The following is a 24,659-nucleotide window of genomic DNA, read 5'->3' as shown; positions in this document are numbered from 1 at the left end:
GGGAGCAAAAAGTCTTGGCCGGCCCCGCATACGCGTTATTTGCGGATGTTTTTACGCGCTCGTTTTCAGACGCGTGGGATATTGGCGATCCCTCCTCGACGCTCGTCTTTCAGGTCTTTTGACTTTTGCTTTGTCTCGTCGCCATCGACTTGTCGAGGTCGTCGTTGTCGCTGCCGCCGCTGAGGACGTCATCGACAACCCACTCTGAACGCGATGTCGACGGTCAAAGATGCGCGTCGCCTTCGCCAGATGAGGGAGCAGACGAGTGGACAAGCAACACCGCGAGCAAGGTCGAGGGCTGATAGCGCCAGCTCTGCACGGAGCGTTGTCTCGAATCCGACTTCTTCAAGTGCTGCGATGCCTGTTGCGAATGTAGGCCCAGTTCGTGCTGCTGCAGGTTCCGCGATGGGCCCTCCAGCTGGTTATCATTTGCAAGGCAATGTTCAGACTCCCGTGACCCAACCTGTCGTCAGACATCCGATCTTCCACCAGGAAAAGTTCAGACCAAGTCCGTATCAACTCCAACTCGAACAACAACGAGCTCTGCAGCAGCAACAGCGAGTGCCAGTCGCGCATGATCCTGCCAGCTCTCAAGCTCAAGTGCAGATAAAAGAGTACCGGCCCAGAGTCGCGAACGGTTCGCGGCCCGCACCTGGGACTCCGAAGAGTGTTGCGTCCAGTCGAACACCAGCTCATGCCCGCGCAGCCTCGTCAAGTTCAGCCTCCTCAACTTCCGCTTTCGTTCAAGGCAGCAGCGGGTCTCGGATGACCCCAAGTTCGATTGCTGCCAGCACCAGCGAGCCGGCGAGCCGCAACACAGTCCAGCCGTACAACACGACGCCAATGAACACGCAAGGCGTAACCATGATGTTCACCAAAGCCCAGTTCAACGACCTCCTGGCCCACATTTCCTCCCGAGACCAACAGCTCAAGGATGAATTTGCTCAGGTCGTCCAAAAGAAAGAACAAGACGAAGATCTGAAAGAACTCACCAAGCAACTTCGCGCGTTTTGTAACCTTCAATCTCAAGCCAACGAGAATTGGGAGAAGCGGTTGGCTGGGGTGGAGAGTCGTTTGAAGGCGGTGGAGGAAGCTATTGGGAAGACGGCGGGAACGGATGATGCAGAGGGCGGCGGGAAGAGTTTGGGAAAGAAGTTGGACGAGATGTTCATTGTACTTGGAGAGGTATGGGAAAGGGTGAGAGATCCCAAGGCTGATGACTTGGCTGGTGAGTTTGGCCTTTGCTACTTGCTTTCCTTCCTTTCAAGATTCTAGTTGCCGTTATTCACTTGCCTGTGTTGCACCACGCTCTCTCTTTGCATATCCTCCCTTTTACTGACTACTACTCTGTACTAGTATCTGAAGAGGCGACCCGAGTACCTGCCCAAACTCCTATCCCAACTATCACCTACCGCGAAGCAGCGTCGAGTCCCATCAAGCGCCCAGCGGAGATTAAGAGCCCTGAACCCGAGACCCAACCTACAGGCGTTTCTCAACCCATATTCTCGCGTGCAGCCAGTCTAGCAGTGATCACTGAAGGTACGGCGTCGAACTAGTATTCACCTTTCTCGGGCATGGCTAACCATGTAATCTCTGTCGTTCTAGCTCCAAGTTCATCAACTCTGGCGACTGCAACTGCTACGGGCACGAGTACCTCCAACAGTCTTCAGTTTATCAAGGAATCTCTTTCGGAGCCGTCATGTGAAGTTGCTGTCGAGGAAGAAGGTATAGACGACGATGCAGAGAAGTTCGGCGAAGTTCATGTTCATCTTGAAGATGCCGGCGAGAGTAGGGTGGGTTCCTTTTTTTCCAATCTTCACTGGATGGGTTCATTGACCCTTTTGGACTTTGTAGCCTATCACACCCATGTCGGAAGACATAGACATGGAGTTGGACTTGGCGTATCCTGGAGAAGCATCTGTAATAGAAGACGACAGCGCGACTGAAGTAGCCCAAGAGGATAAAATGGACGAAGGAGATCAATCGGAACCCGATGAAGAGCCCAAGGAAGATATGGACGTCGAACCTCTGCCCACCGTTTCGAATGCTGTACAAATCGAGCAGGAGGCTGCATTAGCGCCGGTCCTCGACTCAGATTCGACTCCCGCTCAACCCGAGGTTTCTGCACCGGACGGCCATACCACGAGCCCCGCGCTACGAGAGCAAAATCAACCACAGCAGCCATCCCGACCACCATGCAAGGCAGGCTCGTTCTCGAAAGTGGATTGGAGCAAATGTGAAGCAGAAGGTGCGGAGGGTGAAGATGAAAACCTCGAAGGTACGCTACCATTGTTATCGAACTCGTATATATGAATGGAACCACAGCTAAATTCTTATCTTTTACAGACGCTGCACAGCCAACCTACTTCCAACCCGACCTCTCCCCTCAAACCCTCCGGCAGACCTCTTTATACAAGCCCGACGCGCCTATGGAAGGCAGCGTAGGCGAGTTACGACTAGGCGTTTTGGGGGATAACGCGCCGGTTGTCCTGGGCGATGGGTCGTTTGTGGATGACGCTGGGACGTCCAAGTCGTCTGCTGGGGGAACGAGTGGCGGGGATGTTCAGAGGATACCGTTGGTTGCGCCGCCGGAGGGCGAGCCGTTGCCTACGCCTGAGACGTCGAGGGAGGGTACGCCTGTGGTTAAGGAGGTGCTTGATGTGGAGGAGGGTGAGGGTGGCGAGGAGGTGGAGGAGCTTTCTGCGGTTGGTGAGGTTATGGAGGCTGAGGAGGACCGCATGGTTGAAGAGGTTCCAGAGGCTGAGGAGGACCTTGCGGTTGAAGAGGTTCCAGAGGCTGAGGGGGGCCGCGTGGTTGAAGAGGTTCCAGAGGCTGAGGAGGTCCCTGCGATCGAAGAGGTTCCAGAGGCTGACGAAGACCCTGCCGCTGACGAGGTTTCTGCGATTGATGAGGTGCCAGCAAATGAAGAGGCGACTGGGGTTGAAGATCTTGATGACGCTATTCCTGGGGGTGAAGACCAAGCTGATGACGATGAGGATCACACTCAAGAACCCATCGCGGTCGAGGATGTCAAAGATGATTTGGAAGACCAGGTCCAAGAACCCGATGCGGTGGAAGAGGCCGAAGATCCTGGGAGGTCTATGGACGTCGACGAAGACATACAAAGACCTCAAGAAGAGTCCGAGGACGAACTCAATATCATCGCCAAGCCGCTTCCTACCCCGAGACCGTCAGAAGGCGACAAAAAGACCGAGGTTGCTGAAGTGGTCGACCACGAGGATAAACCTTCCCGTCAGTCGAGTCCTCTGAAATCCAAATCGAAATCGCTGTCGACCAGGTCGTCCACCGAGGAACCCCTGTTCCTCCCCATCTCCGATACCGACTCTATGGCAGACCGCGCAAGGTCAAATGCGCGCGATGTGGATGATGATGATGGATCCGTTGGTGGTGATGACAGGGATGGAGGCGAAGACTTGGAGTACGTCGAAGTTGACGACGAAGCGGTAGAACTGCCCTCTGACATTGATGAAGTCGAGTACAAAAAGGCCTTGTGGCTTTCCAAACAGTTGCCGCCTTCTTCCCCACCGAAACCTGATTCCGACCATGAAGACGATGGAGAGCAACATACCGCGCCTGTTGTTGCGCCTTCTTCGCCGATCCGTCCTCCACCTTCTGATGTGGATGAAGATGAATATGCGGCGGCGGTTTGGTTGTCGATGCAGCCTCCGTCCTCGCCGGTAAAGCCTGCGCGCCGAGGAGATGTTGGAGCCACCCCGAAGGCGAAGGGTAGGAGGATGGTTAGCCCAGTGCAGGAGGAGGATGAGGATCAATTGGAGGGAGAGGACGACCAGGACCAGGGTGAATTGCCTTCTCTACCTTTCGAGGACGAGGACGATGGCGAGCGAGACGCGACAACGATGATGGCTCCGTCTTCGCCCATGCAACCCCCGCCATCTGACGTGGACCCAGACGAGTATGCGCGGGCGGTGATGATGTCGTTGCAGCCTCCTTCGTCGCCGGTCAAACCTACTACGCGTGGAGATACGCCGAAGCCCAAGTCGAGGAGAATGATCAGTCCGGTCCAGGAGGAGGATGAGGATCAATTGGAGGACGAAGTAGAAGGCACCGGCGAAGATCAGAACGAAGTTCCTCCGCCCATCTCTGGGGAGGAAGGTCAGGATGATGGCGATATAAGGGCCACGCCCAGTGCCTCTTCTCGACGAACCCAAGAGCCAGGTTCTCCGGAGATCCCTGTCCCCGCCTCATTATCCTTCCAGTTTAGCTCGACTCCAAAACAATCCCCGTCGAAAGCATCACCAACCAAGGCTCCGATCGGAAAGTCACCGTCACTCAACGCCATTTTCCCTGATTTCTCAGTTCGGCGCCGTACCGCATCGCGATCTCCAGTTCAACAACGGGGTGGGAAGGAGCATCGGGTTTCGCCCCTGAAGAAGAGCTCGACGTTACCTGGTACGCCTTCTGCCAGTACTCGAAGCGGACTGCTCGGCACGGGCTCGTTTGTTGCAGGGTTGGGTGGGTTGGCGACCTCGACTCCGAAAGGTGCCAGGACTCCTTTATCGTTGTCGAGGACTGGGTCGGTCGCTTCCATTCGGACTCCCAAGAGGAAGAGGTCTCCTTCGGTTGCTTCGGATTCTGAGGCCTCACTTGACTCGCCGGTTGGGAAGAAGGGGAAGGAAAGACAAGATGAAGACAGGGAGGAGGATGGAGAAGCGGTGCTGGCCCAATCGACAGGCATGGAGGTGGATGAAGACCAGCTGGGCGCTCCTGACCTCGACCAAGTCGAAGATATAGGTGAATTCCATGACGAAGACCAAGACCAATCGATGGACACGATGGACTTGCCTCTTCATTCACCCAGCCCTATCCGCCTGGGCTCGCCATCCGTTGCGTGCTCTGAGCACAGCTCTTCCGAGCCTGCTCCGGCGATCCGACCTGCCACTCTCCGCCAGCTGCCGACCTCAAGCTCGTCTACACCACCTGTGATCGTTTCCATCAAGACTGAGCCGCAGACCCAACCAAGCTCGAGTCGGAGCATCAAGATCAAAAAGGAGAAGGTTGGACCTCCCAAGACTCCCCGAAAGTCCAAGGCGGCGGAAGAGGTTATCGAAATCGTGTCTTCACCCGAGCTCTCGCCTAGGGCGGCCAACCAGCTTTTGATCAATCGAATGGCGAGGAAGAGGATGGAGAGGAAGAGACGCGAAGCTGAAGCTGCCAAGGCGGCGGCTTCGTCCTCGGATGAGGAGGAAGATGGAGAAGCTGCCAAGAGTGTGGACACGCGAGGTGGTGACGACGGTGTCATCGACTTGACGATGATGGCTTCGTCGGATTCGAGCTCAGAGGTCGATCAGAGGAAACGCCCACCTCCCAAGAAGCCGTTGTCCAAAACCTCCAATGCGAAAAATCAACGCCCCGCCGCGCCCACCGAGTCGGACTCTGATTTTTTCGACGTCGACAGTGACTCGAGCACAGACATTATCTATCCCAAGAAGGCTCTACATACCCAGCACGCTTCTGGAAGCAAGGCAAAGCCTGCACCTTCGCAAGGGTTGAATTTGAAGGGTCGCATCGGTGGCCCTAGCTTGGCAGCGACGAAGATTAGGAAGAGGAGGTCGGGGGATGACGGGGCCAGTGACAGACCTTTGAAGAAGGCTAGGGAACTGTCTCTAGGAATCAAGTCGGAGAAGGGGAAGGGAAAGGAGAGGGAGAAGCCACCGTCGAAGAAGAAAGTGAAGACGCTACCATCCGATAGTTCGAGCTCAGAGGCCAAGGACAACATCGTCATCAAGAGGGAAAACGTTCAGCAATCGGTTGCACAGTTGAAGAAGAATGTTGGCGCCGGTTCGAGTTCGAAGCATGCACATACCAGCGTCTCGCCTGCGGTCAGTACGACTAGCTCTGCTGCACGCAAGGCGACGCGCGAAAGAGCCAAAAATGTCAAATGGCCAAAGCCAAATGAGTTTGGTAGCAGTTCTTTCCAGCGGGAGGTGCGTCGCCCTGGTTGACTTTCCTCGGCTACCATTGATTCACCAGCGATCCTTTCCTAGTTTATTGAATGCGACGAGTAATTATCCCTCCAGTTATTCTTATTACAATAAATTATTGATCATACGACGCATAACCTCGCTTTACTTTCTTGTCGGCAACTTGCCGCCCGTAGCTGTCATGGATGGTACCACTACGGCTGCGTTGGAATTGAAACTGACGACTACCGAATCGAAGACGATGAGACCCAATTCAATTGCCCGCCTTGCTTGAGCGCTACCAAACGTTCTTCGTGAGTATCCCTTGTGACTCCTGATGGTGCTTTGAATAGCAGCTGACGGGAACCTTTGCAGTCGACGTAAACAAAGTTCACTTCTCACAGGGGAGACCGATGACCGAGGCTTGTTTGTAGGACATACGGTGAAGCTACCGCCTGTTGCCAGAACCAAGTTTTGCGCTCGGCCTGATTGCAACCAACCTCGAGTTGAGAAAGACGAATACTTTGTGAAAGCTATTATCGGTCGTCGACTCAACCAACAGAAGAAATTCGAATGGCTTGTACTGTGGGATGGGTGCGTGGTGGTTTTTATCATACATTCTATGTGCTCACTAGAATCCATGCTCATCGATGCGCAGATACGATGTCCGGGAGGCGACTTGGCAGACTGAGGCGGATATGCAAGATCCCTTGAAACTTACCGAAGACTTCCACATCAAAGCGAGGGAAGAGGGACTACAGTCTTTGTTGGAGAAGCCGGGCAAGGTTGTCCTCTTGAAGCAAGCTGTTCCACATCATGCCAGTGATTCAAACGCCGAACAATGAGGGCGATCTGCACACTATACTGATGTTACCTTCACTGGCCCTCGTATATTGGGCTTTTCTACACACGGGTTTTTTCTCTGTGCTCGTTATATTTTCGTCTCGTTGCTCTTTCCATGACATTACGCTATTGTACTACCACCCTACAGGTTCAACTCTCCTACTTCACCTCTCCTCTTGCTGTCGCTTTGCATCTCGCTTTCAACTCGCTTTGTGTATACCCTCTCACCATGGCCCTACATCTCGTCCTGCTCATGCACATACTTTTGGTCTTCTTTGCACATAGTTACATATTTTACATAGTACTAAATTGGTATCATATCGGTGTATTATTAGATCCACAGAGAGAGGCAATAGTGACTATCTACAACATGCTGGTATACATAAGGTGGAGGTGAGGCCTATTCCGTCCGTCTAGCTGAACCTGATCGACGGGGCAGTTACTCAGTGTGTATCAGACGAGAATGACGGCAAGTAGAAGGGCCATGAGCACGATTATCAGGAAGATGATACACCACCCGCTCCCTTTCTCCTCCGAGTCGCGCAAGAACTTGCGTAACCGGCGCATCCCATCGCTGACCTTGTCCTGTGTCCTGTCCACGTTTTGTTCCAGGTCGTCTAGCATTCTGATACATTGGTTAGCATTAAGTCATCTACTAGGTCGAGGGAACCTACTCGTTGTGTTCCGAGATTTCTTGTCCCATTAAACTGGCTTGTTGAGCGATAGTATTGAGTGTCCCGGCAATGCTGTCGATGGTTTGGTCCTGTTCGCGGAGCATAATCTACCAAAGACAGCGTAACATGGTTAGTTAATGGTCGCTGTGACGGGCTAATTCCAGACGCACCTGCTGCTCCTCTCTGGCCCACTCCGCTTGATCATCATCCCTATAGGGAGAAGAAAACCCGTTTCTTGAATTGCCCTGTGTTGGTGATGCTGCACCAGATGCCAACGGGTGCTGCTGGGCAGCATTCGAAGAGCTGGTCGACGCGTTGGAGTCTACTTCGTTTCTCATGTTCTGGACTTGCGAGAAACGACGTCGATTAGCTCTACTCCTCGTATCATTCAAGTTCAAAAACCAACGCACCTCAATCTCCTTCCGTACGTGTGTCACGTATTGACGTCGGGTCGCAACCTCTGCATCGTCCAATCCGAACATCCGTGCGTCTGTGGATTCAACGATTCTGCGTTCGTTCAAGGACTATTTAGCTTTTGAAGACTTTGGAGGGTCGAATGGAATGTCGAATACGCACTTGACGCTCTCTTCTAGGTCTTCTAGGTCGGCTTCTAGCGCTGCTAATGTCGCTTTCAACTATGTGGTATGAATGTCATGTCGGCCACCGTATTCATTCAAGCTGGTATATTTATCACACATACCTCGTTACGTGCCCAACTGAGTTCCTCGCTGTCTTCTCTAGCCATATTCCGTATCCGTAGATAGGACGACCGCAGCTGCGTAGCCGCCGCTAGTGAGGTTTGGATTTCATGCTGTACCGCATGGTATGGGTCCTGGAGCGACATATGTGTTTATTTAGAGGGCAATTTCTGAATGTGTCCACGAGCTGGGAACGGTTGGCTGTGGGCAGCGCTGAGGGAACGGTGGTGGTGGTTGCGGATTAAGCTGTGTCCGCCAAGAACGTCGGGAGGCGTGAGAAGGCCGCGCTAATCGGCACAGCCACACCGACTCTCAACGGCGGCTTTCAGCGTTTGCGTTCTTCGTTCATTCTGAACACTCTCTGTCATAGACTCTGAGATGCTGGTACTGAGTCTGGTATGTTCTGATTTCTAAAGTATGACTGTCCACATTGTCCTTTACCTTTCACCGTTTTGGAAGTTTTTATACAGATTCCTCTCGGATGCATGCAAGATTCCATTCGTCGAATGGCCCCGCATGGGCCAGCGACGAGGGATATGTCTTCACATTTTGAATTCTAACTTGTCCTAGATACATCTTAAACTCTTCGATATACACCGCAAAAGCCAACCGTTAGCCGCCTGGGCTGACGACCTCCAATTCATGGTCTATCTTATACCCCAGGTCCAAGGTCAACATTGGAACTTTCCTAATCTCCCCGTCTTGTCAGCTCACCCCAAGTCACCAAGCCTGCGCGGCACCACGTTCCTTCACGAATCTCTATGCGCATCCCTACCTTGCTATGTCTCGTTTCGTCATCCATTTGGACCATTAATGCAATCCCAGCTCCTCAACCCGTGGAAAGTTCAGGTGCAATCCAACCTGGACCCTGGCATCATGCGACCACCCAGCACGAAAGCCCCGCATTTACCCCCACGGATTCGCTTGTGCGACGAACCGGTATTGCTTTACGCCCTCCCTGGGAGATATTCTGTATTCTTACGGGAGGTACCCCTCGACCCACCCACCCTGCATTAGCTGTGGAGACGTCGATATCAAGCGGAGATGACTACGTTGCTGTTCAACAGACTGTTCCTGCTCTTCCTCTGGACTCGCCCACGCCGACGTCAGTCTCGCCCTTTTTCGCACCAACAAGCCAGCCAGAGTCGCAAAGGCACCCTTCTCCGTATCCGACTCGGACGTCAGCTTCTCCTTCTAGTGACTCCCAGGATACTACCTCACGTGCCCAAGCATTCTCCACTACTGCGTTTACAAGCACGGAGCCATCTTCGACGTCGAGCCAAAGCAATTCACCCGACGAGAGCGCCAGTAGTCCAGCCCCTTCCAGCGACCTCACACATTCCGTGTCTAGTTCTGTCGACTCCCCTCTTCAGACAGACATTTCGGAAGGAGACCGTAAGGCTCTAGAGGCTGAAGCCTTGTCCAAAGCCAAGCGTATCAGCTACTTCAAAATTGTCGCCATCGTCATAGCTGCATTCGCCCTGCTCGCCTTGATCATCTTCTTCCTGGTCGACCCGCGCACGTCGAGAGCCTTCCGTCACAAGCGAATCGAACCCAAATCCAGCGGGTCACGTCCTATCTCGTCTTGGTTCCCCTTCCCCACACCGCCTCCTCCAGTTCGCACCCGCAAACCGGTCAAGTACGAGCAGCAGAACTTTGAGAACATGGAGAAATCATCTGGCAACGGACCGTTGCCCCCTCCTCGGTCCAAGTTCTCGGTCTCGTCGTCGGAGTACTCTCAACGATCGAGAGACTCGGGTGGTTCGACTGATACCCTTCTGGCCGAAAACACGAGGGCCAACGTGTTCATCCCTCCCATCCGTTTGGATAGCCCACCTGTTCGTCCACCTCGGCCACCCACTGCAGACAGCCCAGCCACCATCCCCGATGCCATCTACTTCACACCGGAAAACCAGGCCTACATGGACCCTTCCTTCGATCCATCAGATTGCCCCATGGCTAGGGACAGACCTGAATCTACACGCACGAACACAACATCGTCCGACTCTCCTCTCTTACCACCAAGCCTCTTCTTCACAATGGAGGAAAACAACCCCTCCTCTCCTTCAATCATCCGTCGACCCCTCCCGAGTTACGGGTCTGTTTCGAGTGCTCCGATTAACAGATCCTCTTCTTCTCAGTTGCTTGATCCGAATGGTGGAAGGCTCCTCACAGATGATACACCGTTCCACCGGGAGAGGGTTAACAGCGCGCCGATGTTCATGGGCAATCCCTTCAGCGATCCCGATCCTCAGCTCCTCATCACGGATCCGGTTGCGATTCGGGTTCTGCAACATCGAAGGAGTCGGTCTACGTCGGGGTGGGCGTACCCCAAGAAGAAACCTGACGAGTCGTACAAACCCGGTGTTGAGGAGGAAGAATCGTATCGTGGTGTTGTAGGTGTGGCGATCTAAACCTTTTCTTCTTTTTCTTTCCTTCTAGGAATTTTAACCTTGCTCAATCTCTCACTCTGAATTCTGAATGAATGTTGAACTCGATTACATAGTGTCTTCCTCGCCAATCTTTTCACGATGATTCATGCCTCTCGTGATGAATGACTCTTGTATTAAGACTCTAGTAGAATGTCTTTCCATCCATTGACTTCCGGTAGTTAGTATCCTTATCGCTGTAATAACGACGCAGGCTCTGTGATAAGTAGATGTCCGATGCTTAGATCGTATCCTGACTGCTGCACAGTGCGTGCTTACAGGTGGGCCGCCTTCTCAACTTCGACTCGAGCATTGGCTTTCGGCACAGCGGCTGTGGCCCCACCTCCACCGAAGAATGCTTTGGCCTCGTCCGAGGTCGCTGACACCTCTCCGTCCGAGAGTTCCTCGGGCTGAAATGACTGAGAAAGTTTTCAGGGCAAGAACAGAATCACTCACCAATCCGTTGAGATGCTGGGTCTCGTTGAAATGCGTCACCTTAACTTCTAGAGGGGGAAGCTTCTGGAGGTCTATAGGTCCTGAATGACCGTCCTACGTTGCAAGTTGTCTTTGTCAGTCCAAGGGAAAAACACTGACCGAGGAAAGACGGGGCAACTTACTCTTACACGAACTTCAGCTCTAGCCCAAGCAGTGTTCAGCAAGCCCTTGTACGTCTTGGAGGCGTCCAACTTGGGATCCAGCCTCGTCACAGCCGAAACCATTTCGGAGATAGCCAATCCATGACTGGCAATGGCGATATGGACTCTTGAGTCCCCACCACTGCCACTCGTGTTACCCCCTTCGACAGCTCTAACAAGATGGGGCCACACACACTCCCTCAGCGCCTCCTCCGCCCTCCTCGCCAGATCATCCAAACTTTCACCCCCTTCGAACTTTTCGTGGCGTTCCCACAAAACGGGGTAGACGCCTTGGCTATATTGTTCTTCTCTAGTCGACCCCTCGGGGATGGACACAATCCAGGCGTTCCCCTCGGCGACACCAAAATTCTGCTCCCTTACAAGGGGCGTTACTGTAAATGGAGGTTTGGGATCTTGTTGGAGACGAGAGTGCACGGCCTTGCCGGTGTCATGAGCCCGACGGAGATCCGAGGCGTAGATATGGGTGAAGCGTGTGTTCGCGAAGAATTCGCCGACAGCTTGAGCTTGCTGATCATACGTTGCAGGTATACGGTTGGCGATGAAGTTCGATGTTTCGTTTTGTCGTTTCACGGTAAAATTGAAATGACGATGTCAGACAGGGGAGAAGAAAAAGAAGTTGATTTCAGCAAGCCGTTAGGTAGGGTACCTGGACTTCAAATCGAGGTAATTGGGACCGGCGAGACTCACCCGTTGACCTATTCAAGGATGTTAAGGATTGAGATCAGCGATAGGAAGTTCCGATACAGCGAACAGCTTCAAATCACCTAGCTTCGATAGTGGGGCGTCTTTCCAGCCTGCCCAAATCCGTTTCTAATACAAAGATCCATCAGCATTGGGCGTGTTGAGAGGCGTCGAAACGTTGGTGTCTTCGGGGTGAAGACAGTAAGACGACTCAACCTGATTCAATAGAACCTTACCAGCTTACAGTTGTGATACAATAATGAATAGTCGTAGTTGTAATTAAGAGTCTCACTGAGCGTAGTTTCACGAAGCGAAGTAAATGCTGAGGTAATCGATTTCTATTCTCAAACTCGAATCCGTAGCGCGAAGCCGTACGGTATTCTTACTCAAGGGCAAGTCAAGTTTGAAGTTAGAAAAAGGTGTTCGTCCTTTCGTCGAAGGGCGATCTATTATATTATTCACGATTTCTATCTAGAGTAGTACGGAACTATCTACGATGTTCTCATACCTTCCGAGCGCTTCCAGGGGACGCTGGGAATGTCAAGACTTTGAAGGTGAAACCATGTGAATTAAATAGGAGCAAACACGGTCAAGATCAAGGCGAGGCCTTCCAGGGTAAATAGTAACAAACATTTGTTATAGGGTCAAGCATCTGTACAAAGTCGTGAAGTCGTTACTGAGGTATGAGTTTTGTATCTAAGGGTAAGAGATAGGAACGTAAAATAGTAACAAACATTTGTTATAGGGTCAAGCATCTGTACAAAGTCGTGAAGTCGTTACTGAGGTATGAGTTTTGTATCTAAGGGTAAGAGATAGGAACGTAGATAAGATGAGAGGAAAGTAAGGAGTCACGAAGGTAAGCTGTTACTTCATTGATACATACTACAACAGGGCGTAATCGATTGGTGGAACGGGTTTACACACCTTGTTGTCTTCGCTTTCGCCATGCCGAATCTAATGCACCATTTAGCGAGCAGTTTTCGTAGGAACGGTGAAAGAAACTGACGAAGGTGATGGTAATCATCCTGTACTGAGGATTCCTGGAAGTGGTGAGTCAGGACACGCAACGAGGTATGCCGTGGATTAGGGGTTTATTTATACCCCTGATGGCAGAGTCACATGATGTTAGTGGAGCGAAGAGGGGTCTGGGCCTGGCGGATCAAAATTTAAAGGCTGCTGGTAAGCGCCCTGTGCGCCTTGTCCCAGAGTCAGATTTTCGTTGGCGTAACGGAGAGCTTCAGACTACACACTCCAATCACCTGGAAAAAGCGTGAGCCAATTGCCGTGAAGATTCCCTTTCTTCGTCCACTCAAGCTGACACTGGTTTGTAAACCTGGGGTCGAAGGGAAGTGGGCGTATCTTCTTCTAAAACGTCGCCGAACTGACAGGACCGAAGGGTCGGGGTTGCGCTGACTGCTAATGTATGGCGATGTTCCAAAGATTTTATGCAGAGAGATCGTTTGGTATGGAGTCCGACCATATGCCAAGTCCGATTGGATAGAACTTCGTGGCGGAGCATCGATGCATCAATTGCCATCAAGGGCGGAAGTTCGGTCGTGCAGCTCGATGGACTCGAGCGTTGATTCAAGGTGAAAGGCAGAATCAGTCAATCAAATGTAGGAGAAAGGCAATCCCAGTTCCAGATCGAATAGTTGAGTCTCCAGCTCAGTCAGTAGCGGTTTGTTGATCACCGTGGTTCATCAGTGCCTAAAAGCCCATGAGCCCCTTGGTACAGGAGAAGTCGGGCGTTCGTAGCAGAGTTTCCCAATTTCCTAAATCCCGCAAGATTAATCCCAGAAGACGGCGTCGCCACAGGACTGTCTGTCCTTCGTTCGTTTCGAGACACCGAGTCACTGCTGTACAAGCGTTCGACCTGCCCAGTTCTTGAGCAGTTGGAGGTCATAATTCACGAGTATTGATAAAGGCGAGAGAGCTACAGGCTTTCGTTTTATGATGGTAGAACAGAAAAGGGGACGCAACGTTTTCGATTCAGAACTGTTCAGTCACGGTGCCGCACAGGATTGCGATCCGACTTCCACGTTTCAACTCCGCATTCCCAGAGTCACATGACTGTGATGCGCTACAATTCGGACGGAGCACCGCCGCAGACAGTGGACTCGGTGTTACGACTATCGAAATCTCTAGCACATTCCTTGACAAGTGCTTACACACGCAAGGCGTCTTTATCAGCCAATAATCCTGAATTTTCTTTTTGTCTTGAACCACCATCTTTGAGGACCTTCTGGAGCTATGGCTGAGGCCAGGAGGGGACTACCGTTGCTCAGTGGACCGCCGCCGCCGCTCGCCAATTCTGCACAATCAGAAGGATGTAGACGCTGTGGAAAGGAATTCAATATCGTGTTCTCCAGGTCAAGGAAATGTAATCATTGCGGTATGTTTAGACTTCAGTACCGTTCGTAGTGAAGCCGTTGACTGGGGAGATCACATTTCGACAGGATATAACTATTGCCATAGTTGTACAGACTACCAGGCGTTGTCGCCGAGAATTGATTCGTCTGGCTATGAGATGGTACCCGTTTGTGGGTATTGCATAGATTTTCTCAACCGTGAGTGAAGCAGAACCTATCAGATGAGATTGGAACTGAACTGTGTTCCATAGTGACCGCAGCCGGGAAAGCCCAACTCAAATCTCTACCGTTGGCGAAGCTGAAGAAGTATGCGAACGCTTATGGGATCAGAATAACACACGCTGTAGAGAAGGACGACGTGATTGAAGCTATCCTATCGGCAAGAGTAGGTGATCATACCTTCAGCCTCGCTCAGATCTCCTAAGCTTGATATCTGTAGCGCCCAAACGGCTGCCTTGCGCCCGAGAATGAGGTGAGACTTTATCCACCACCGTACTCTGGACATGCGTCTTACATTTGATAAGAATTACTACCGTAGACATTCGGTGCCAGCTGCAGACCAGCGGCCAGGATTCAGAAATATGTTCCGCTCGCAACCAGCGACACCACCCCAACCGCCGCCCCCTCCTCCAAGGCAAACTCGGCCCCAATCTTTCCCTCGTCCAGATCTGGCACCAGACCCACCTCATGGATACGGTTCCCAGCCGGGTCCCTCGTATTTCCATGGCGCACCCCCGAACGTCCCGCCCCATCCTCATTCCTACCCTCAATCTCAGTCGTTCTACCACTCGGCGCCGCCTCCCCACCACCACCATCCTCCTCAACCTCCCCAACAACCTATGCCTAACTGGACACAATACCCCGGACAGCAGCAACCATACCCTACATACCAAAGTCACCATCACCACCATTTCCAACAGAACGCCCCTCCTCCTCCGCCCCCGCCTCCCGAAGCTTCTCGTCCTCCCCCACCCCCTCAACAGCGTTCCGAACCTCCCCCTCCTCCACCGCGGCCGCAACCCTCGACGAATCAAGCGACTTCGAGACCGGCTCCCCCTCCACCGCCTTCCCTTGATGAACTGATAAACATGAGCACCGAAGAGATTGGAAAGCTCAGCATCAGCGCCCTCAAATCCATCCTCTTCACCAACCATGTCAACGCTGGACAAATTCTTGAGAAGCAGGATTTGGTCAAGAAAGTGCTCACGCTGGTCGACGATGAACGCCAGGAACGCGAGCGCCAACGTCAAGCAGAAGAACTCGAGGAAATGGAGCGTCTACAGCGTGAACAGGAGGCGAGGGAAGAACGTGAGCGTGCCCAGCGGGAAAGGGAGCAACAGGAGCAGGCCGAGGCAACGCCAAATCCTCCGAGCGCCTCTCAGGAGACAGATCAGCCTACATCAGCGACGCAGGACGAGCAAGCCGAGGCTCATGGCAACGCCTCGTCGCCCCCCAAGCCATCGATGCCACCGCCTCCCGCATTCAACTCCACTAGCGGTGCGCAAAGAGGGGGTCTCTGCGTTATTTGCCAAGACAAAGATGCTAATATTGCCATTGTCGACTGCGGGTAAGTAGCTCTCGCCAGTGTTGTCGCGATGACCAAATCCCTAACTTTGCGGTTTTCACCGACAGACACCTTTGCATGTGTCGTGATTGCTCAGACCTAGTCATGGGAAGCTCCCGCGAATGTCCTCTGTGCCGTATACGGATAGTCACTGAGGCACGGCTTTTGCGAATCTACAAGTCGTAGTAGCATTTTACTTAACTCGACTATCTCCTCCTATGGGTCAGGAGCTGGAGAACCGACAGGTGTTCCTCTGCTCCTCGTTGAGACACGCCCACGAATTAAACTTAAGGTGTCCCAATGTTGTACAACCCAGTCTGTATGTATCCATGCACATGCCTCTGCTTAATGACTTATAACTTTAAGACACGGAAATATTCCCATGCATCTGGTGATTTATTCGTGACGGAGGTTCACGATCGGAAGTCAAGCTTGAGCTTGAAGGGGGCTTGAAGCTCGAAGGGCGGACAACTCGCAGTAGTGTTCGTCACGTGCTCGCGTATGACACAGGCGCCCAACCGCCCGAGCCCAGCGCTTGGAGCTGGGACTGAGCGCTGAACGCTAGTGTCGCCGCAATGGGTATCGCATAAGGAGATAGGCAGACGGTGATACCTCCTGACCCACGACATCTCTCGCTCAACGTGGCCGGGCTTCTGTGCCATCAGCAAGCCGATTATCTGCATCTTTCGGTGTTTCAAGGCTCGAGTGTCGTGTACCTCTCTACCTGCGACAGTCAAGAGTAGCCGACGGTTTATGATAGATATGATAGGCTGTGATGGCTGATTGTGGTGGTCGGTGACTTGGTGCTTCCCGACTTGAGAGCTTTTGGAAATGAGATTCCTTTCCAATCGGAATGCTAATAGTGGTCAATTCAGTTCGCATTTGGGCAGGATCGAAGACATTTGCGGCATTGAGATTCTGTCAGAGGGTAGATCCAGATGCGCGTCATGAGTTCCTCTGGGCTCACTCCAGTACTAGTTCGACGCTCCCACTCCCACTCCCAGTCCGACAACCCCGGATCTGCACTTGCTATGGCTCGGGCTTCCAGGCCACCTACACACTCGTATGCTCCCTTTCCTGTGTGATCGTTAGGCGCGTACTTGGGCGCATTGGATATCAGGTCAGAATTAGCAAGAAGCGGAGAGTAATCTGGTCTTGCATCGACCATGTGAGCTATGACAAAACGTCCCCCCTAAGAATTATTTCAGGCTAAGCTTTATTCGCTTTGGAAACTTCTGCCAGACTCTGCGGATACCCGAGAGCGCCGAGAACATTGCACACACTGAGTATTCCAGCGGTTGTTCGAGGGAGTCCCTACTATGCCCAACACTACATCGCCTGGTCAATACAGTGAAAAGGTTTCAGGGTCTGTTGAAGAGGATTGACTTCAGCTTGGCACCCGACACGGAGAAGTATTAATACAATGCCAAATGGCTAATCGCACGGAGAAATCACGCGTGGCAGGGAGGGTCTGCTCTCCTTTTTGATCCACAGTCCCACTCTATTGCTTCTGGCAGGCGTTTCATTAGCCTTACCTTCGGTTGTATTCTGCGATGGTGATGAACTTGAGCGCTTGATCACAACCCGTCGGTCGTCCGCCATTCGGTAGTACATGAACCACATACACCACTCTTCCCATATCATGTTACGGACGCGGCTCTGTTTCAGGGCATTTGTAGGCATCTCGCATAGACACACTTGTACTTCTTCGTAGAGCTCGGTGAAAGAAACAAGCCGTGTCTCAGGCTCCAACTGAATCCTGGTTAATGGTAATAGAAGACGGCGGTCACGAGCTACTCGGTCGAGCATCTACACCAAGCTATAGTGTAGTCTTCGAGGAATACACTGACTCGAACCAATCCCAATGTAAAACTCTGAAAATATGTGCCCAAGTACCCCCGTCTTCGTTTGAGAGCCTGGATGGTTCCCAGAGGTAGCCCGGCACTCCAAAAGGGAGTAGCTGCCGCGGCAACTTCAAGCGCTGTGCGGATGCGTGATCCAATCAGGGGTCCGCCTTCAAGAGTGACATGGTTGAAGGGGCCGACATATGCTCCTGGAGGGCCTGATCAGAAGCACGATTGATTATGAGATTCATTTCTTCGTTGTACATGCTACTAACCTCAGGCCTACCCCGCCGAGTCCAATTCTTCATCTGTCTCAGTGTCTCCAGACCCATTCTCCACTCGACAGTCTTCGTAGTTGGTAGCCGCCCAAAATTGATGGGACCCACTATGATGGGGATCACGGTCAAATTTCCTTTTTGATCCATCGTCCTCTGTTCCCCAAGGTCGTCATTAACTATCGTCCAAATACTGAACAAAGCCCTCCTCTAATCAAACCACGCTATAGCGTAGCTACCAGCACAACGGGGGGACCATGCAAGGGGAAGGCCTCACGTTTCAGTGGTGGAACTTCGGCGATTCACGAATAAGCTGTACAGTGTAGGTGTTTCCAGCGTCGATTAAGAATTATCGGTGGAGACCAGGCTAATGTGCTGTAGGATGCAACAACGCCAAATAGACGTTTGTTACACAGCTCACATGCTTTCTCCAAGTGCACGTTTCTCAAAATTAAACTTGCCCAGGTCGGACCACCGGCGGCTCCCAATCACTGGGGCTCTCTGGAGCTGTGTCAGATGAACGGTAGTAAAGGATGTGGCCGTAGTCCGACATCCAGTTTTACAACGCGATAGGCTCTATTCCAGCCAGCCCATTCAATGCCCTTGTTCACAGAAAAGGGACGTTCGTGATGTAAAGAGCCTCGATCAAGAATCAAGATTGGCTCTAACGGAATGTCGGTGCGTTTCACTTGACATCATACCTTGAATTTTCAAGAGGGGATAACGTCCTTCCACCTAGTAGGCTCTTATTTCTTTATCCCCACCGAACCATCAGACACTTTCGGTATCAAAGTTACCGTAGGAGTTAAGCTGTAATCGTACTCTACTCGTAGAGGATCACAGCCTACTTCAAAACCTATAAGAAAGCATCTGGTTGACTCCCATTTCCTCACCAAACCACAACTCACCCTCTCCTCCAAACTTCAAATCCAACTCCTTCAAGATGTCTGTCCTCAACCCTTACGCCAACTGGGGAACTGGGAGCAACTCTTCCAACATCCCTTCAATCCAAGGAGCGCTTCCCCACGTCGACTTCTCTGGGAGGTCAGAGCCGAAATGGGTCACCTTTACGTTCGCGCCTCAATCCGGCACCGATGTTCTCAATTCCACGGTCATTGATCAAGAACGCCGTGCACGATTCTACATTACGACTTCGATTCAAAATGGGATTCGCACGACCATCATTAGCGACTCGGGGCGGCAGCCTGCTGCAAGAATCGAGTGGCAAGGGCAGCCAATTATCGAATTGCGAACGCACTCCAACAGCATCCCGCGCCAATATGCCTCCCAGTTTGTCCAGGTTGCTCCGGATGGGAGGTCAAAGACGATGGTGGTGAACAACAAACACTTCCAGTGGACTCAAATTCCTCAAGAAGGAGTTATACGCTGGAACAACATTTCCTACAACCCCTCCGAGCCAGTTGGCGCCCTCTACCGCACCCAAGGAGTTGTCTCCCTCTCAATCGCGCCTTCCGCGGTCGCGTTAGGGTTGTTGGATATTGGAATCTTGGTTGCCATCCTCTTCTCCGCCAGTGGTTAATGGCCTTTACACACCATACGATCAAGCCTTTCATGGACGCTCTGTCATTCGCATGCACTAGACAACATCCGCACATCTATTTATTCTTTCACGACTCATGCCCATGGCGATATCACCTCTCCGCATTCTAATTTAATTTCATCGCATCTATCCTATTTATATTCTTCACGACCACCATGCTTCTCTCACCACCTTTTCAGTGCTTTAAGCACACCTTTATTTATCGATTGCTTTTTCATCCTAGAGTAACTTATTTTCTGTCCAGTCATGGGGTATCGATGTTCGCCACTATCCCATTAACGCCATTTACGACGCCTAGAGTAACACTAACCTTCGATTGGACGATACGCTCCTTGTAATTCCCCGCCGTACAGGGTCACGACGGGGCCTTACGGACCATTGGATGATTACTGTGTAGACCTAATATGAAAGTCTAACGGAGAACCAATCGGCTCCGTTCTGAGACCGAAGAGTTGTCTGGTGCAGGGCGTTGGCCCCTCCTTTAGGCGCGCATCATCGACAGGCGCTTAAATGGGTACCCAATCAGCATCGCTTTTGATGGCCGATTTGGTGGGCCAGCGACTGAGACGGGATCAACACGACACCTCATATAGGCTTACTCTAAACGTAGGGCTGTACGGATCCCACTGTACAGACCCGTTGACCTGTGGTACACACGACCCCAGCACAGCGCTTCGATCTTTGGAAATCGAGTGCCGAACGGAGCGGATTAACGACGTTCGGTCATTTCGATGTGATTTCCTGCTTCTTCAAGGGTAAAATCCGACATGGAGATGTTCTTCTTTGTATATCATCTTAATCAAATTCTGTGTCACCTAGTCCAACGGTAGTTATCCTCGTGAGCTGTCGAATGGAGTAATAGCGCCGATGAGCTTTAATAGAAAGTTTTTCACAGCGGTGGGAGGGGTGATATTCAGTTAGTCCTTGGTGAACGATCTTCTATGTCACTTGGCGGAGGATCCAATGTCAGACGGGCCAAGGAGCACCGGTGTTTACCCGGGTACGCCAGTTGAGCTACAATAAGTGACTGGGTAACTCAGTGCTGTCGCCTGTAACTCTTTCTACAGCACCATCGAGTACCATGCGAATCAACAGGCTCTTCTCCAACGCTACCGCCTTCTGTTCGCTCTACATCGTTGCCATCCACATCACAGGCGCCTCCTGCGCTGCCATAGGCGAAGTCATTGATGCTACCTTGACCGCAGAACCGGTACCGGTACCAACTAGCGAGCCGCTACGCTGTATGTCTATAGGTTTCATCTTCCTTTATCTCACCCAAACTCATGTGCTTCACTTTCGCGATTCGCAGGTGCAAACGGAAAGGTAAGCCCTGTCAAACTCATTCACCTCTTTTGCAATTGAATCTTTCGAATCCTCGAACGAAACCAGGACATCTGTAAGATACCTCCTTATGTGAAGACTAGCTCATGTGATTGAAAGCTCCTCCTAGGCCCTAAGGGATACACCTGCTGTGGCCCAATTCGCCCGGGAATCGGTGGCCTGTAAGTGCTAGCCACATTACCCCTGGTCGTCCACACCATGATGCCAACACCCACCTGTTAGATGCATAAACTTGCCACCGGGCTTGTCATGCATGGCATGATTAGAAGCGACCGGTAGTGCTAAATCTTGATTATAACAAACAACAAGGATTATCACTCAGTATTCCAAGTACTACTATATATAACCCACTATTTACGGGGCCGCGGTGGATGAAGGAACCAGGAAATATGTAGCGAGGATCGAGTGAAATACGGGCCGCAGAGTTTTTACCAGGCGTGAACAGGTAAAGGTCTGCTACCCTTATTGAGATTGAAATATCGTTTCATTAGTAGGTACTGTGTCGAAACGGTATAGCCTAGCGATTCTACCATGAGGTAACGTATAGTAAGTGCCTATGTAAACGTGACCACTACCTGTGTCTCGGGGTCGCGCCGTTAGGTTGCGCAGAGATTAAGGTGGCCTTCGCCCTATCCCTTTTCTTATTAAACTTACCATCCAATTTTGTTTGCTTCTGTTTGTTCCTCAAGGCATCCCCTGCGTTCCGCCCTCTTTCTTCTCTCCTCCTTATTTATACTTTTTCCCTTCCCTCTCACTCAAACACTCTTGGTCTTTTCTTCCTTTCGTTGCTATCGTTGCTATGCGCCCGTCGCTATCCGCACCGCCTTTCTTCACCTCCCGTTTTGTTCTCTCCCCGCCCGCCCTTTTCCTTTTGTGTTCGCAACGCCTTCCTTTCGTGCTTTGACCCTTCCTTCTTTGTATAAATGCGCTCCCTGCACTTCGCCTCTCCTCCAAACACTTCGCATCACATCGCCGTTTCCCTCTTCACCTATGTCTCTTGCAATAATCGACGGTTTCTTTGCTCTCGCCAATGGTCGCCGTGTTGCTGCCGCGCCAAAGCCTGGAACTGTTCCCGATAACCCTTCTCGACCTGCCCGTATGCTCTTTATTGAGTACGACACCACTATCATGTGCACGAATGGACAGCACGTTCCCGCCCGCCTTCGCGTTTATTCACACCCTACGAATAATCCACTCCCCGACAACGTCGTCGTTGCCTTGAAGGCGAAGATGTACTTGCCCTCCCCACCTTCCGATGACACTCTTCTCTCCCCTGATGCTCCCATTCTGCTTGAGGGCATTGTATGTGAGCCATTCCCGGGCGACCCCGCTTTGGACTCTTACGAAGAGAGTGTTCCGTCTCTCTTGAGCCCCTACGTTTTTGTGGTCGGCACAGTCTCCTCCGCTGTTGAGATCTCCGATGGGAACCGTACATTCTCTGTTTCATTTGCCGAGTATGTCCGCGACTCCATCCAGTTTAGCTCCGTCGTGTGCGTTTTCCATTCTCGACTTTATTCTTACCGCTCTGTTCTCACGTCTTCGCCTTTGTTGACCTACAGATGCGTACTCGATGGCAAAAGCCCTCGATGGAAGAATACCCCTTCCCCCGTCCTGTCCTCATGTGTTGCCGTATTCGGTCTTTGCGAGTCGTTTAACCGCTCTCTACGTGTTGGCGCTGTTCACTTGGCGCTCAACTGCAGGCCTCAGGATGCGCACTCACTTGCTACCTCGGACTCTCCCGGTGCCGGGCCTCCCACAAAAAAGCGCCGTTTCCAGGCTACTGTTTCTCCTCTCGCTTCCTCTCCTGCCAATGCTCAGGCTGGTCCATCGAATGCTCAGCCTGGCCCTTCCCATTCCTCCCCTCCCCCTGCCGCTACGGCTCCTGAACCCGAGTCCCCATCTCCACCTTCCAAATCAAAACGAACAACAAAGCCTCGCGCCGCCGCCAAGCCTACCAGGGCCTCTCTCCGCTCCAAGCAAGCAATCGCACTTCCCTCCGAGCCGAACACAGACAGCAATCAGCTACTCCCTCCTCCGGCGGAAGACGAAGACATGTATCCTGACGTCCCCCCTCCCGAGGCCTTTGGCGTTTCTGTGCCGCCTTCCCTTGATAAGGGTAAGGGAAAGGCCACTGACAGCAGTCTATAACTTTTGTCCCTCGATTTCTTTTATTTCCGCGAATACCCCGTTGATCGGTACCTTATCTACTTACTTACTTTACTTTTTGTTTTCATGGTTTGACCTTTATTTCTATCTCTTCGTGGTCCTTGCATCTGTATAGTATATAACCCATCAATTCATACTCTTTCGTTCATACCAAAATGTCCCACTCCCACTCACGGCGAGGTTACTGTCTTGAGTTTCAATCCCGCGGTGTTACCCACCGTCACGACTTCGTTGACAAACACCACTATTCTGTTACGCGTTTGCCTTTGTGCGCCTCTACTCGCCGCCTTACGCCTTTCTTGCTCAAGCTTCAGGGCCTTACTTTGACACCCGTCTCTGTTCACCAATTACGTGAATACATCATTCTCTATCATTCGCGTCCCAACATCACTCCAAACCTCTTTCCACACCTTTTTATGTCTCAGCAACGGTGAGATTCGTTTCTGGCCTTACTGTTGCTTTCTCTCTCATTGACCTCTCATCCCCATGGACACAACCAACAGATGGTCCGAGCTTTGCGCCTAGCAGCCACCTTTTGTAAATGCTTTCTCCTGTCCCCGATTTTCAATGTCCTCTTTCTCTTTTTTTGCTTCGCTACGCAACACGCTCGGCCCCTGCATCACTTTACCTACTGTAACCATGCCTTCCGTTTTCCCAATCCCTCACAATAACATGTCTTTCACAATAGTCTGACCACATTATAAATGGCGCCTTTACTCTCCTGGTCATTCCTCATCACCCGCCATCACCATCATCGTCACATCACACCGACTTATCTTATCAATGTCTACTTCTGAACATCCGTGGGTTATCCGTGGTGTTTCCAGCCCACCCATGCAATGGGGCGCTGTCCGCAATGGACGTCGTCATGAATGCCCTTATTGTAAGGTTATTCTCCTTACCGGGGAGATACCGGGTTTCTGCTGTGGCACTCGCGGAAGTCGTCTGCAAGATGTTCCCCCCCTACCTCCCTTGCCAGACGAATTCAATATTTTCCTCAACCATCCTCAAATCTCCAAAGTCTCTCGTGCCCTCAATCTAATCTTCTCCTTCGCTTCCCTCGAGACAACCCATGACTTTCCTTCCTATAGTGGCAGTGCCATGTTTGCCATCCAAGGGAAGGTATATCATCGCATCCGTCCAATGCATCCGTCCTCTGCTATGCGCTGGCTATTGCACGACGGCTTTATGATGAGCTCCATGCCTCGACGGGATCTGGCTGAAGATTTACCTTTAATGTGGCTTCAAACCATTCGAGACGCTCTCCAACGGGTCAATCCATTTGTACAGTATGTACGCATGGTCCATGACATGGCAGAGGCGTATGCGTAGGAATTATTCATAAATACATAGATCATCCATAAGTAAATTATGCATAACGACCCGGTTATGAACCCTCAGGTGGTTATGCATAACGCGCGATCCTGCCATTTGGGCGACGCGTTCCCACCCTTTTCCATCACGACAAGCCACATCACACCTTCGTGATGCCCATCACTCTCCCAGACAGACAGCGCAAGCCGCCCTTCCTGACGCCAAGAAACAGGCCCTCATTCCACTTCCTATGGACGACAGCATCTGCCACCGGTGCCACGCGTGGGTAACAATCAAAATCT

At 51.8% G+C, this 24,659-nt stretch overlaps 9 protein-coding genes across 9 annotated transcripts; 7 read left to right on the top strand and 2 right to left on the bottom strand.

Annotated features, from left to right (window-relative positions):
• Positions 1-213: 213 nt before the first annotated feature.
• Positions 214-6,787, top strand: CC1G_02429 (hypothetical protein; the record flags this gene model as incomplete). The annotated part of the gene is made up of 9 exons (XM_001832115.2): positions 214-1,228; positions 1,357-1,539; positions 1,606-1,793; positions 1,855-2,278; positions 2,347-5,966; positions 6,027-6,043; positions 6,140-6,256; positions 6,318-6,536; positions 6,601-6,787. The coding sequence occupies 9 exons, from the start codon at positions 214-216 to the stop codon at positions 6,785-6,787; spliced, it is 5,970 nt and encodes a 1,989-aa protein (XP_001832167.2).
• Positions 6,788-7,238: 451 nt separating this feature from the next.
• CC1G_02428 (hypothetical protein) lies at positions 7,239-8,303 on the bottom strand (the record flags this gene model as incomplete). Its single annotated transcript, XM_001832114.1, has 6 exons — positions 7,239-7,410; positions 7,460-7,566; positions 7,630-7,800; positions 7,870-7,966; positions 8,036-8,094; positions 8,160-8,303. 6 exons carry the CDS (start codon positions 8,301-8,303, stop codon positions 7,239-7,241), a joined length of 750 nt encoding a protein of 249 aa, XP_001832166.1.
• Positions 8,304-8,918: 615 nt separating this feature from the next.
• Positions 8,919-10,571, top strand: CC1G_02427 (hypothetical protein; the record flags this gene model as incomplete). The annotated part of the gene is made up of 1 exon (XM_001832113.2): positions 8,919-10,571. One exon carries the CDS (start codon positions 8,919-8,921, stop codon positions 10,569-10,571), a length of 1,653 nt encoding a protein of 550 aa, XP_001832165.2.
• Positions 10,572-10,731: 160 nt separating this feature from the next.
• Positions 10,732-12,870, bottom strand: CC1G_02426 (hypothetical protein; the record flags this gene model as incomplete). The annotated part of the gene is made up of 9 exons (XM_001832112.2): positions 10,732-10,783; positions 10,866-10,996; positions 11,043-11,135; positions 11,204-11,749; positions 11,930-11,937; positions 12,168-12,245; positions 12,310-12,369; positions 12,432-12,469; positions 12,848-12,870. 9 exons carry the CDS (start codon positions 12,868-12,870, stop codon positions 10,732-10,734), a joined length of 1,029 nt encoding a protein of 342 aa, XP_001832164.2.
• A 1,303-nt stretch (positions 12,871-14,173) lies between these two features.
• CC1G_02425 (hypothetical protein) lies at positions 14,174-15,863 on the top strand (the record flags this gene model as incomplete). The annotated part of the gene is made up of 5 exons (XM_001832111.2): positions 14,174-14,315; positions 14,407-14,490; positions 14,544-14,677; positions 14,732-14,764; positions 14,817-15,863. 5 exons carry the CDS (start codon positions 14,174-14,176, stop codon positions 15,861-15,863), a joined length of 1,440 nt encoding a protein of 479 aa, XP_001832163.2.
• Positions 15,864-18,918: 3,055 nt separating this feature from the next.
• CC1G_02424 (hypothetical protein) lies at positions 18,919-19,515 on the top strand (the record flags this gene model as incomplete). The annotated part of the gene is made up of 1 exon (XM_001832110.1): positions 18,919-19,515. One exon carries the CDS (start codon positions 18,919-18,921, stop codon positions 19,513-19,515), a length of 597 nt encoding a protein of 198 aa, XP_001832162.1.
• Positions 19,516-20,617: 1,102 nt separating this feature from the next.
• On the top strand, positions 20,618-21,042 carry CC1G_02423 (hypothetical protein; the record flags this gene model as incomplete). Its single annotated transcript, XM_001832109.1, has 4 exons — positions 20,618-20,777; positions 20,846-20,859; positions 20,926-20,932; positions 20,987-21,042. 4 exons carry the CDS (start codon positions 20,618-20,620, stop codon positions 21,040-21,042), a joined length of 237 nt encoding a protein of 78 aa, XP_001832161.1.
• A 584-nt stretch (positions 21,043-21,626) lies between these two features.
• CC1G_02422 (hypothetical protein) lies at positions 21,627-23,025 on the top strand (the record flags this gene model as incomplete). The annotated part of the gene is made up of 2 exons (XM_001832108.2): positions 21,627-22,367; positions 22,437-23,025. The coding sequence occupies exons 1-2, from the start codon at positions 21,868-21,870 to the stop codon at positions 23,023-23,025; spliced, it is 1,089 nt and encodes a 362-aa protein (XP_001832160.1). The 5' UTR covers positions 21,627-21,867.
• A 434-nt stretch (positions 23,026-23,459) lies between these two features.
• On the top strand, positions 23,460-24,411 carry CC1G_02421 (hypothetical protein; the record flags this gene model as incomplete). Its single annotated transcript, XM_001832107.2, has 3 exons — positions 23,460-23,473; positions 23,871-24,165; positions 24,397-24,411. 3 exons carry the CDS (start codon positions 23,460-23,462, stop codon positions 24,409-24,411), a joined length of 324 nt encoding a protein of 107 aa, XP_001832159.2.
• Between the last annotated feature and the right edge of the window lie 248 nt (positions 24,412-24,659).

The sequence above is a fragment of the Coprinopsis cinerea genome (genome assembly GCF_000182895.1).
Source record: "Coprinopsis cinerea okayama7#130 chromosome 9 map unlocalized cont3.9, whole genome shotgun sequence".
NCBI classification, from domain to species: Eukaryota; Fungi; Basidiomycota; class Agaricomycetes; order Agaricales; family Psathyrellaceae; genus Coprinopsis; species Coprinopsis cinerea.
Note: the sequence above shows the minus strand (reverse complement) of the source record. Positions and strands in the feature narration are given on the sequence as shown.